General features: G+C 42.5%; 1 protein-coding gene across 1 annotated transcript in view; it reads right to left on the bottom strand.

Annotated features, from left to right (window-relative positions):
• Positions 1 to 11,175: 11,175 nt before the first annotated feature.
• Positions 11,176 to 13,265, bottom strand: part of AHCYL1 (adenosylhomocysteinase like 1) — a 38,554-nt gene continuing 36,464 nt past the window's right edge. The window contains exon 17 of the mRNA XM_030325097.1: positions 11,176 to 13,240. Within this exon, the coding sequence (XP_030180957.1) occupies positions 13,234 to 13,240 (7 nt within the window). The 3' untranslated portion in view covers positions 11,176 to 13,233. The remainder of the gene's footprint in view (positions 13,241 to 13,265) is intronic.

Raw genomic sequence — 13,265 nt, 5'->3', positions numbered from 1 at the left:
GGATGGGTCCTAGATTTTTGGTCTGAGAAACTAGGTGAGTGGTTGTATTGCTTATTAAAATAGGGAAGTCTGGGAGAAAGAAAAACAGGTTTAGGAGGAAGATCAAGATCTCAGTTTTGGACACGTCACATTTGAGATGCCCATTAAACATCTTAGAGGTGATGTGTCATAATTACCTGTTACCGTGTGGTAAAGTCCTTAAAGGCATTTTCTCCATCTTTCTCTCTCCAGAGCGCCACTTTTGCTGCTCCAGCTCGATTCCCAGAAAGTCCCTGTGATGCAGCTTTGGCGAAATTTCCACCAGGGTCCCAACTAGTAGGTGCTTTAGAAGTCTTTGCTGTAAAATAATGAATGAATCTAAAGCCACTCTGTTGCTTCTTCTTCCTGCTGATCTTCCTGTCCTTTGTCCCTGTTTCTTTTCATATCCAGTAACACACTTGGTAAATTAGCATTTCATCCAAGCTGGGCTGGGCCAAGGTGACAGGAAAAATGAAGGAATTTGCAGGAAAGGGACCCATGCAGTTCTTGGATAAAATCAGCAGATCCCACAAAACCCAACACATAACTGCTTTCTAGTTTTAGTAACTGGTTGGGCCAACGTCTAAGACTGGCCTACCACAAGCTCTATCTCCTTGGGGGGAAAAATAGGCCTTTAAACACCCTATATTGCTTCAGCTACATCCAGGACAGGGAAGGTTTAAGGTTTTAGTTCAGTTATTCCCCTTGTAGTAATAGGTCCTAAGGACACAAAGATTTAGACAAAGATATATGTATGATGAGATGTTCCAGACAGTGGTATTTTCAGCTGTGCAAAATTGGGGCCAACCTAATTTGAGAAATAGCCAATAAGAAAATGGGTAACTAGATAATGGAGCACTGACAAAACAGAATATACAGAAACCATTGATATTTGTGTTTAATAATTAAGAATTTTTAGAGACCCTTAGGAAAATGGTTCCTTCTCTCCTCATCTGTAAAATGATGATAATCCCCTGTTTTATGAGACTATGGATCAAATGAGCTAATTTATGTGAAATCATTTTGATCACTATAAAGCATTTTTTAAAAAAGAATTATTGGGGTGCCTGGGTGGCTCAGTCGGTTGAGCGTCCGACTTTGGCTCAGGTCATGATCTCACGGTTCGTGAGTTCAAGCCCCGCGTCGGGCTCTGTGCTGGCAGCTCAGAGCCTGGAGCCTGCTTCAAATTCTATGTCTTCCTCTCTCTCTCTGCTCCTCCCTGGCTCATGCTCTGTCTCTCTCTCCTTCAAAAATAAATAAAAACATTAAAAAAAAAAAAAAAGAATTATTGCCAAAAGGTGAAGCCTAGGTGAGAAGGCCCTTCCTCTACCATAAGTGGTTATGGTTCAAGAGACCGGAGGAAGTTAAATTTCATATCTGAGTCATTACAGCATGGCAGGGGCTGTACCAAGAAGACGGTGGTTGTCCCAGTTAGGCTCTGGAGTAGGAAGTTGACACATACTGTGTGCCTCCAGGGTGTCATCTACTGAGCAAGATGCTTCACCTCCGTCTATACCTAACTGCATGCTGGGAGGCAAAGTGAGCCTCTTTCTGGCAATTTCTGACTTAGCCCTGGTCAGGTTATTACCAGTCCATGAAATGCTGCATATTAAAGTCATGACTTGTGGGGCATCTATGGGCCAGGTCTTAACCTCTATCTAGTTGCAATGCCATATGGCGTTTTCTCCATTAATGACTATGAGAAGAAGAAAATATGGATAATGTGTTAGTTAGTTAGTTAGTTAGTGAATAGGGCAAATAACCTGAATCTTGTCTCTCAAAGGAATCAGCTGTCTGTCCCGGGACATATTAATTTATAACTTCCTAGCCTTCTTACATGCAGTATGGCTTAGTCAAAAGAGGACACAGAGATACATCCAGGGGAGCCTGGGTGGCTCAGTCTGTTAAGGGTCCGACTCTTGATTTCGGCTCAGGTCATGATCTCACAGTTGAATTTGTGCAATTAAGTCCCACATCAGGGCTGACAGTTCAGAGCCCACTTGGGATTCTGTCTCTCCCTCTCCTGCCCCTTCCTTGCTCATTCTCTTTCCCTCTCTCTCTCTCAAAATAGATAAATAAACTTAAAGAAAATTAAAACACACACACACACACACACACACACACACACACATCCAATGACTGCTTTGACATCTCACTTGGATAGCTAATAGGCATTTCAAACTTAACATGTTACAAACAGAACTCCCAATTGTCCCTCCCTTTACCCAAACCTGCTCTTCTCTTGCTTTTCCTCATCTGAATAGATGATATTACCAACCGCCCATTTTTCTCAAGCCAAAACTTAAGACACATCCTTAATTTCTCTCTCCTTCCCCCTTCCATCTAGTGGGGCAGTGACTTTCCCATCAAAACCTGTCGTGGCGCCTTCCCTGCCCTTCACGAACATCATTCCTCGTCTTCCCTGCTTCCCTCGCTGCTGTTGTTTTCCTGCTTCTCCCCACAGCCAGACTGAGCTTTTAGAACCACATATCAACTGGTGTAATTTCTTTGCTCTCACTCTGCCAAGGCTTCCCACCTCACTTAGATTTAAATTGTAACTCTCTACAAGGCCCACATGGGCCCAGCAGGGCCCTGCCTGCTTCTCTGACCTCAGCCCCTACCATGCTCCTCCTTTAGCCTCGGGGCCCTCCGCACTCTCTCTCTCTCTCTCTCTCTCTCCAGCCTGCCAAGTTTGCAGCCATCTCAAGGCCTTTGCACTAGCTGGTTTTTTGCAGTGAGGGGAGCAGGGAACTTGGGATGTTCTTTTCGTAGATAGTAACAATAACAACAGCAACTCTCTATATGTGTTTACTATATATATATGGCGGGCACCATGCCAAGGACTTAAACTCATTTAATCATGGTATTTCTCCCATTTTGCAGATGGAGAAGCCAAGAATTTGAAAGGTAAAGGGTTTGCTCAAGGTCACATAGTGTCTTAGGTCAGGTTCCCTGGAAAACAGGCTCTGAGGCAGAGATTTAGGAGGTATGTTGGGGACTGATCCTGGTAATAACGCCTGTACAAAGGTGGGAGAAACAGGACTTGGGAGCTGGAGGAGGGAGAAGTTCAACTGTGACACAGTTGTCACAGAGATCTCAGTGGATCCTTCAGGGTTATCCCATATTGGAGGCCAAAGGGCCAGGCCTTTATACTCCTGCATGGACAAATCCTTGGGCGGCAGACTGCCTGGGAAGGGGGTATATCCTTGGGCAAGGTAGCTCTCTTTACCAAAAGCAACAGCTGGAGAAGGACTTAGCTGCAAACTGCTAGCAGCCAACACTCTGTGCAATAGAAGCAGGAGAGCCCAGTCCTGGAAGGAGAATTTGAGCCATGCATCACAGCATCCAGGCCACATCAGGCATTAGTTTCTAGCTCTGTGCAGCAAATGACCCTAACATTTAAGGATCGAGACAGCAAACATTTATTATCTCATAGTTTCTATTGGTCAAAAATCTGGGGATGGCTTTGCTGAGTGCATTTCGCTCAAGGATGTTAAAGAAAAAAATATTCTGACACTTTGTTAACATAGTAAGGAAGACTTTAGTCAGTACCCTTGCAATAGGTGTCAAGGCTGTCAGTAGGTGAGAAAGATTGGGCTCAACTCCAAATCCAGCAAAGATAGCTGGGGATTTGTAGCCAACAAGTGGAATGAGGGGGTCAGTGGATGAAAAAAAGTTACCAAGAGGAGACAGCTAGGGCAGGGGGATTCTTGCTAAACTGACTCAAAAGGAATTCTTGCTGAAGGCAGGCCAAGGTGATCAGATATCAAGGATAGAGAATGAAGAATATGATCAGATATCAAGAGTGAGGAGATTCTTGCTAAACTGACTTAGTGGGATTCTTGTTACATTTTGGCTATGCAGGCCTGGCAAGGATCCCCCCTTACTCTCCCTCTCCCTCTGCACCTCTCCCCTGCTCTTTCTCTCTCTAAAGAAAAGAAAAGAAAAGAAAAGAAAAGAAAAGAAAAGAAAAAAGAAAAGAAAAAGGGCTCAGAGGAGCCTGACTCCAGTTTGGACAAGCAGAACGTCTTTTTGTCAAGGTCTGTCATGAGGTTACAGTCAAGCTATTGTCCAGGGCTGTGGTCTTATCTGACAGCTTGACCTGGGGAGGGGAGAGATGATGGGACATATTCAAATGATAGGCAAGTGTTAAAATCATAGGGGGTGCAGGGAAAGGCTTCTAGGAAGCACCAGGACTCGGTCTCCCCACCTAGAGCAGAGTTGCACTGGCAGAATCTGTCTGATGTAACTATTTTGGAACCCTGAAGTTTGTTGAAGGCTTTGCAACTTCCAGGGGAAGGGCTGGAGAGTAATTTATGATTAACTTTGATCAATTTCAGCTTTTAGTACACAATTTACCCATCCCCAGTGGCTTGTTACTATTCTCTCTTTTTTTTTTTCTATACGAGACTAATACATTTAAAAAATAATTGGAGGTGCCTAGGTGGCTCAGTGGGTTGAGTGTCTGTCTGGCTCTTGATTTCGGCTCAGGTCATGATCCCAGGGGCATGGGATTGAGGCTTGTGGCCAGCTCGCGCTGCTTAAGATTCTCTCTCTCCCTCCCTCTCCCCCTCTTGCAAGGGCTCCCTCTCTCTCTCAAAAAAATTAAAAAAAAAAATAATAAAGAAAAAAATTGTTAGCGTGAAAACCAGTATTACTGTATCTTTGGTTTGTAACTCCACACTTTGTGTTTTACATAATTTAGAAGAATAATGAATTTTAAAAAATTATTAGTCTGTTTTGGGGTATACAATGTATAAAGATGATATTTTCTAACATCAACAACCAAAAGGGGTGAGAACAGAGTGAAGGAGCAGAGTTTTTGTATATTATTGAAGGTATATGTTCAAATTAGAGCATTGTAAGTTTAGAATCTTCAGTGTAACCCCATGGTAACCACAAAGAAAATAGCTATATAATACATACGAAAGGAAATGAGAAAGGAATTTAAACAATTCACTACAAAAAAAAAAAATCAAACACAAAAGAAGACCGTAATGCAGGAAATGAGGGACTGTAAGGCATATAGAATACAAATAGCACAGTGACAGAAGTAAGTCCCCCTTAATACGTAATTACTTTAAGTGTACATAGATTTAACTCCCCAGTCAAAAGGCAGAGATTGGCAGAGTGGACAAACACATGACCTAACTATATGCTGTCTATAAGAGACTCACTTGAGATCCAAAGGCACATCTGCAGATGATGAAAGGAGTTGAAAGGAGAGGATGGAAAAAGATATTCCATATAAATAGTCACCAAAAGAGAGCAGGGATGGCCATACTAATATCAGACAGAATCGATTTTAAATAAAAAAAAAATTAGAAGAGACAAAGAAGGACATTATGTCTTAATAAAAGCCTCAATACAGCACGAAGCTATGATAATTACATTTATGCACCTGATGAAGACCATCAAGATATATAAAGCAAACACTGATAGAATTGAAGGGGGAAACGGACAGTTCTACGGTGACGGTTGGAGACTCCGATACCCCACTCACAATAATGGTTAGAACAACCAGACAGAAGATAATCAAGGAAACAGAGGGCTCAAACAACACAATAAGCCAACTAGATCTAACAGGCACACAGAACACTCTATCCAAGAAAGGGGAACCCTCTTGCACTGTTGGTGGGAATGCAAACCGGTACAGCCGCTCTGGAAAACAATGCGGAACTTCCTCAAAAAATTAAAACCAGAACTACCCTACGACCCAGCAATAGCACTATTAGGAATTTATCCCCAGGATATAGGAGTGCTGATTCATAGGGGCACATGTACCCCAATGTTTATTAGCAGCACTATCAACAATAGCAAAATTATGGAAAGAGCCCAAATGTCCATCAACTGATAAATGGATAAAAAAGATATGGTTTATATATACAATGGAATACTACTTGGCAATGAGAAAGAATGAAATCTTGTCATTTGCAACAATGTGGACAGAACTGGAGGGTATTATGCTATGTGAAATAAGTCAGTCAGAGAAAGATGTCATATGTTTTCACTCATATGTGGAATTTGAGAGGTTTAACAGAAGACCAAAGGGGAAGGGAAGGAAAATTAAGTTTCAAACAGAGAGGGAGGCAAACCATAAGAGACTCCTAAATACAGAGAACAAACTGAGGGTTGATGGGGGTGGGGGATTGGGGGGGGCGGGGAAAATGAGAGATGGGCATTGAGGGCATGTGTTGGGATGAGCACTGGGTGTTGTGTGTAAGTGATGAATCATGGGAATCTACTCCTGAAGCCAAGAGTGCACTGTATATACACTGTATGTTAGCTAACTTAACAACAAACTATTAAAAAAAAAAAAGAACAGGGGCGCCTGGGTGGCGCAGTCGGTTAAGCGTCCGACTTCAGCCAGGTCACGATCTCGCGGTCCGGGAGTTCGAGCCCCGCGTCAGGCTCTGGGCTGATGGCTCAGAGCCTGGAGCCTGTTTCCGATTCTGCGTCTCCCTCTCTCTCTGCCCCTCCCCCGTTCATGCTCTGTCTCTCTCTGTCCCAAAAATAAACGTTGAAAAAAAAAATTAAAAAAAAAAAAAAAGGACACTCTATCCAACAACAAAAGCATACACTTTAGTAAGCCCACAGCATAGATACGAAAAAGCCACAGGTGGTGGTTTGCTCCCCATTGTATGTGTGACAGAGAAAGACAGTTCCCTTCTTACCATACCTATTAGATTTGAGATAAAGTCACCTTTGCTTAAAAGAAAAGTTCACACTCAGCTATCCCCTATGTCGACAGATTTGCATGAAAGCAAGCTGTAGGAGCGAGTGCACCTCAGAGAAGGCTGTGCTCACTTAACCTTCAGTAGAGCAGTATGCTCATATTTATCCAGTTCAAGCTCTTTCTCCTTTCCCTGATGAGAAAACACCTCTAAGTGGCCCTGTGGAAGTAATTTGCCCAGATAGAAACACAAAGGCCAGAGAATCATTGAAGAGAATGGACCTTTCGTTTGGTGTTTATGCGCTGAAATGGTGGCGTCAGTAATGAACCTGAGTGTGAATTTCTGTGGTTTAAAAACAACCAAATCCAGAGCACAAGGGCTCCACGGGTCATCAGTAAATCTTTGGGGCCCCAAGAGTGGGTAACTTTGACCTGGTTTGGTTCTGGCTTTGGGAAGCAGAATTCTTTACGCCAGGAGGCAGCAGGTTCCCTGGGCTGTCAGGGCCGTTAGCAAAGACATGACATCTGCAGTTTGGGTCTTCATGCCCATGCTCTTTCCTCTGCTGAAACGATCTTCGCTAAGAAATAAGAACCATAGGGAAACTGCCTGAAAGTACCCTTGGGGAGTTTCCAGGTGACTCAGAAGAAAGGCCACAAGGGAGCCAGAAAGACTGGAGGTCAAATCCTAGGTCTACCTGTCAGTGGCACTGTGACCGGAGATACGTGGTTTCCTCATGGCTCTGAGTTTGTTTCAGCAGGTCTGGGGCAGGATCCTGGGATCCCTATTTTTCAAGCAATATTGCCTGGTGTTAAGCATAGACCCTGAAGCCGGACTGTCTGGGTTAATTCCAGCTTCACCAACTTGGGAGTTGTATACCCTCGGGCAAGTTACTCCACCTCCCTGTCTCAATTTCCCCATCTGTACTATGGAGATAATAGTAATATCTGTCTTATAGGGTTATTGTGAAGATCAAGTATGCTTATTGTGTAAAGCATTTAGAATGGAGCCAGTTAGAGCAAACACTATGTGTTACTATTCCATAGCCACAAACCTCATCCACAACTCCAAAATTAAAAAAAATTTTAAAAATCAGAAATTCCCCTCGAAGCTTGTCACAAATCAGTTTAGCAGCAAAACCTGATCTAAACGAATGGGAGGCTTTTGATAGTCTTTATCCCTTATTCTGTGAATATTAAAACATAATTGAGAAAATATCAACACATTTGATTATGGAATGTCACCCCCCCCATAGGTATTACATAATATACTGAGTATTTGTGTATTTCCTAAAAATATGAAATATTCTCAACTTCAAAACACAAGGTTTCAGAGAAGGGACTGTGGAGCTATATTTTATTATCATTTGCTGGCAGGAGACCATGTGTGACCACCAGAGACTGTGAGAAAAGTCGCCATCTGGTGGTTGCAATGGAGAACCACGTCACACGGAGGGCAGGATGGGCAGGGGAAAGCCTGAACATCAGAGACAAATAGACCCTCTGGCCCGCAATCTAGAACAATTCTTTCTAGAGGACGTTTTAAAATATGTTCAAGGGCTGCGGTACGGGCAGAGAAGACACCCCTGCCAAGAAAATGAATATTCAATTTATTAAAGCAACAAAAACATTACTTCAGCTTTTTCGAGTACAGCTTATAGATCTTATTTATAAATAGCAAATGTTAATTACTTTTAATTGAAAGAAATTTGAATACCCAATTTATTTATAAATTTAAACTCCTTTAAACATTTCCGATTTGAGTTTCTTTTTTTTGTTCGGTTTTGAGAGACAGTGCACACACACCGTTACACACCCTAATTGGAATCACAAATTACTTTCCCAGGTAATTTTTAAGTTGCTTTATCAGTCTGCTGAGATTTCCTAATACCATAGTGAATCCTGGCCAGGATGCAGGTGGATTTAGCATACACTACCTAGACTAGAATACTTTGTTCAATATCCTTTTTTTTCTAAGTTTATTTTTGAGAGAGAGAGAGAGCATGAGCAGGGGAGGGGCAGAGAGAGGGAGGAATAGAATCTAAAGCAGGCTCCAGGCTCTGAGCTGTCAGCACAGAGCCCTACATGGGGCTTGAACTCAAACCATGAGATCATGACTTGAGCTGAAACCAAGAGTTGGACGCTTAACCAACTGAGTCACTCAGGTGCCCCTCTCATTTTTTATTAAGCCATTCATTCATATCAGTATATAGACTCATAGTTTCCTATTTATTCAATGGTTTATAAGCCATTATTTTGGTGTCAGATTGTCTCAGATTTGCCCAGTGTGAATCCCTTAAAGCTGGCCTCTGTGTCTTTTTGACATGCCCCCATCATTTTTTTGAGTACTTCCTTTCTCTCTGGCTCACCTTGTGCTTTTCCTGCCCAGCCATGGAATCAGCCCTTTCTCCAGTCAGTCCTGGCTCCTTTAAGTGGAAAATGTAGTACCTGAATCTGGATGCTAGATGTGTGCACCACAATGGGGGAAGGAGACAGCTGCCAGGTTCACATATTAGACAGAGCTAGGGAATGTTTGTACACACACACACCTATATTTATCTTGGAATTCATGAATTCACAGCAATACCTCCTATTCAAACACACTAGAGTTCATCCTAGTCTTCTCTCTTTCCGATTGGTAACACCTTCTCCAAAAATGAGAAAAATTGGCTTCTATTATTCTTACTATGTTTGCTTATTTGATCAAGTCCCATGTTCCTATCCTACCTGCCATTGTCATCCTTCCTCTGTGTCAACGTCCCTCTCATCCCACTTAGGATAACTCCCTGCACTGGGCCTCACCCCAGCTCCCATATCCACATACCTGGCTACAAATCCATGTAGGTGCCTAGCTTGCTCTGCCCTACCGAATGGCAGAATTGTGGGTAAAGGAAAAAGGAAAGAGGAATCTGAGACTTACTGGAATTTTATGTAAACTCCACAAAAGAAGAAATCTGATTCTCACTGATGTATCTCAAGTATCTAAAACAGACTTTTGGCACATAGTAGGCGATAAGAAAACTTTGAAGAATCAGTTTTATGAAACTATAAGGTCAACAGTTCATTTAAATTCCTTATATTCAAATATTTAAGATATTTTCCCACCATAACAGATGACTTTTTATAATCTCAAGAGTTATCAAATAGATTCACAAGACGGTTAAAAGTTTAAATCACTAATTAGGCAATATGAAGTTTATCTTAAATTCGGATTTATGTGTATGGAATAAAGCTTCCAGAATTAAAAACACGTCATTTTTCTAGTCTGCATAGAAATCATCAACATTGTTTGGGGCCAATTTAACAAAACATAAAAGGTTTTGTGTTTTTTAAATTTTTTTTAATGTTTATTTATTTTTGAGAGACAGAGCACAAGTGGGGAGGGGCAGAGAGAGTGGGAGACACAGAATCCGGAGCAGGCTTCAGCTTCTGAGCTGCCAGCACAGAGCCCAATGCGGGGCTCGAACCCACGAACTGTGAGATCATGACCTGAGCTGAAGTCTGATGCTTAACTGAGTGAGCCACCCAGGCACCCCGGTATTATTTTTTTTTTTTTCAAAAAATTGTTTTAACGTTTATTTTTGAGAGACAGAACACAAGCAGGGAAGGGGCAGAGAGAGAGAGGGAGGGAAACACAGAATCCAAAGCAGGCTCCAGGCTCTGAGCTGTCAGCACAGAGCCCGACTTGGGACTTGGAACTCACAAACTGTGAGATCATGACCTGAGCTGAAGTCTGACGCTTAACTGAGTGAGCCACCCAGGCACCCTAGAAAAGGTATTACTTTTGAAAGATATTAATACATAGTCACATCAGAAGCCACAGAGGTAACTCTAGAGATGGCTACAGGTGTGGGAGGGGCTGAAGCTTTCCTAACTTCAGAGACTTTAAGGAAAAAAAAAAGGTACAGGGTCTTAAAGGGGAACTGCACAAATGAGGAACCCTGAAGCGTAAGCAGATTTGTCTTTTTTTTTAACTTTTTAAAGATTTTATTTTTAAGTAATCTCTACACCCAATGTGGGGCTCAAACTCACAACCCTGAGATCAAGAGTTGCACACTCCACTGACTGAGTCAGTCAGGTGCCCCACAGATTTGCTTCTTGATGGAGTTTACAATGAAAGTGCTTTGGCACAGAGCAGGCAAACAAAACTTAAGATATCACTACAGGGGCGTCTGGGTGGCTCAGTCGGTTGAGCTCTTGACTTTGGCTCAGGTTGTGATTCTGGGGTTGCGGGATTGAGCCCTGCGCCAGCCTCCATGTTGAGGGCGGAGCCTGAATGAGATTTTCTCTCCCTCTCTCTCATCTCTCTCTCTCTATACACACATATATATATGGAGATATTACTGAACTCTGCACCCAGCCTGCTCCTCTCCATATTAGGTCCTCAGAAAATCTCTATCAGAGACTGCTGACTGGCCCATGACTCATCCCACCCTCGAAAACAAATTCTAATGACGTTCTGTTGTTCAGTCAAGAATGACACAGAATTCCAATAAGGTCTTATCATTTTAATTGACTTTAATGATTATTGCTCATCTGCAAGGATTAATATTGCATTCATTAAAAATCATTCAATACAAAATAAACTTGTTCCTCCCAAGTTGCTCTCCACACGCTCCCTCTGATGCCAGACATTTTCCCAAAGTGTCCTTTGTTACATGGCTTGACAGAGATGGAACCCTTACCTATTATTCCTATGGACACAGAAATAGATGGGGAGCAGGGGGCAGGCCAGAGGGCTGCGGGACCTGGGCCCCTTCCCTCCAGCAGAGCTGATGCGATGGATACCACTGTTGGCCAGGTTACCTCCCCTAAAGGATGGGGTGTTCTGATTGGCTGGTTCAATGCCCTGGGGAAAAAGGGCTTGAACCATTAGCATCTACAGAAAAGAAAGCATGGTCACACTGAAAAGGAGTGGGAAGGGGCTGGGTGGGGGAGAACTAGGAGAGGAAAAGGAAAAACGTTTTGGCAAGACTCTGCTAGAAGGCTGCAGAGTGAAAGCTTTCCTTTCGTATGTTACTGTTTTTTAATGTCTATCTCTCTGATCAATGGCAACAGAGAAATGAACATTTCTAGTACCTAGCACTAATGCCTGACCCAACTTTGAAGGATCACCAGCTAGAACAAGTTGAGGATTTGGAATCCTGGATAATTATATACTTAAAGCTCATGAGCATAAAGCTCATTGGACCATGCAGAAATGCTGGTAAGCAGGGTGCATGGCATGGGAACACACCTCTCTAATCTTTGAGGGCCTCTCTAGGGATTCTTTCCAAGTATGGGCCAGGACGCACGGATTGCCTTCTCTGTGCACAAGCTGCCCTTTAAGATCTTGGTTCAAAAACTCTTTGTGAAATGTGTCAATTAAAAGTGGTACCACTTCCGTGAAACTAACATTATACAGGGGGCCTAAAAGTCCCGGACCAGTTACACGGAACTATATTTCCCTCACCCTGGCCCAATTTATCCTTCTTCCTCCCATCCACATCTACCTCCCTTTAAATATTTTAGGTTGCAAAAGCACAGCTGACCAGAAATTTGCTCTTAAAGGATAAATCCTAAAGATAGAGCTCAGTGTTTTAGGCTGAGTAATGGCTCAAGAAATTCGCCATCAGCACAAGCTGTATGGGGCAGAGCTGATAGAATTTGCCGTTATGGCCCCAGTTCATTGATGCTATAAACTATGGGCTTAGAAACAGAGGGACTTATCAAGAGTTTGAGATCAGCACTTCTCTAGACTCAACTGTGTACTCTCAGCTCCAAAGGTTCAAAAGAGAAACTGGTAACAACTAATCACCCAAGCAGTTCCTCAGTGTTAACACTAAACATTTTTTTTTTTTTTTTTTTTTTTTTTTTGTGTGTGTACAACAGAAATCAATGCTAAGGGACAAAATTCAACTGAATAGAGTGCAGTCTGGTTAAAAACCTGAAAAATGAGAAGGTCTGGTGGGAGTGGAGGAAGGGCTGTACTAAATCCAAGTGGACCAACTGGATCTTAACAATACACATCTCTGAACCAGACACACCACCTTCACACAGGAAACAGGGCTTGGAACATCTGGGGAAATGAACATGCGCCACCTACATCTAACCTACCTGGCTGGTGGGTACCATCCCTGCTCCTCTGAAGAAGTGAAAGAGCACTGATTTCAGCAGCTAAGAAATGGGCTCTTTTAAGGCAATTTAGACATTGCAGATTGTTCAACATGGAAGGTACCTTAGCATTTCCTGTTAATAAGGTACCCAATTAAGACTAAAGTCCCCAGAAATGGGAAAGGAAGAATCACCTTTCTGGGCTGGGAGAGTAAAATCCTTCTTTAGTGACTAGGGTGAGGAACCTTGAACCTCAGTTTCATCTAAAGAGCCATGAAGCAAGTTCCTGTGTGGTCTGCAGAACTTGGATAATGAGATGAAAAAACAAAAATGAAATTATAGAAAAAAAAAATCAACAGGAAAGGAATAAGAAGAAAATAAAAGTTATCTTAAAAAATATTTCTTTTAGAGTTGTGTGGTTCATGTGGACTGGTCCTTGGGAATATGGTCCATTAGTATCTGTAAATAAAGAGATTGGTTGGTT

This window comes from Lynx canadensis, chromosome C1 (assembly GCF_007474595.2).
Source record: "Lynx canadensis isolate LIC74 chromosome C1, mLynCan4.pri.v2, whole genome shotgun sequence".
In the NCBI taxonomy this organism is placed as follows: Eukaryota; Metazoa; Chordata; class Mammalia; order Carnivora; family Felidae; genus Lynx; species Lynx canadensis.
This window is presented reverse-complemented; position numbering and strand designations above follow the sequence as displayed.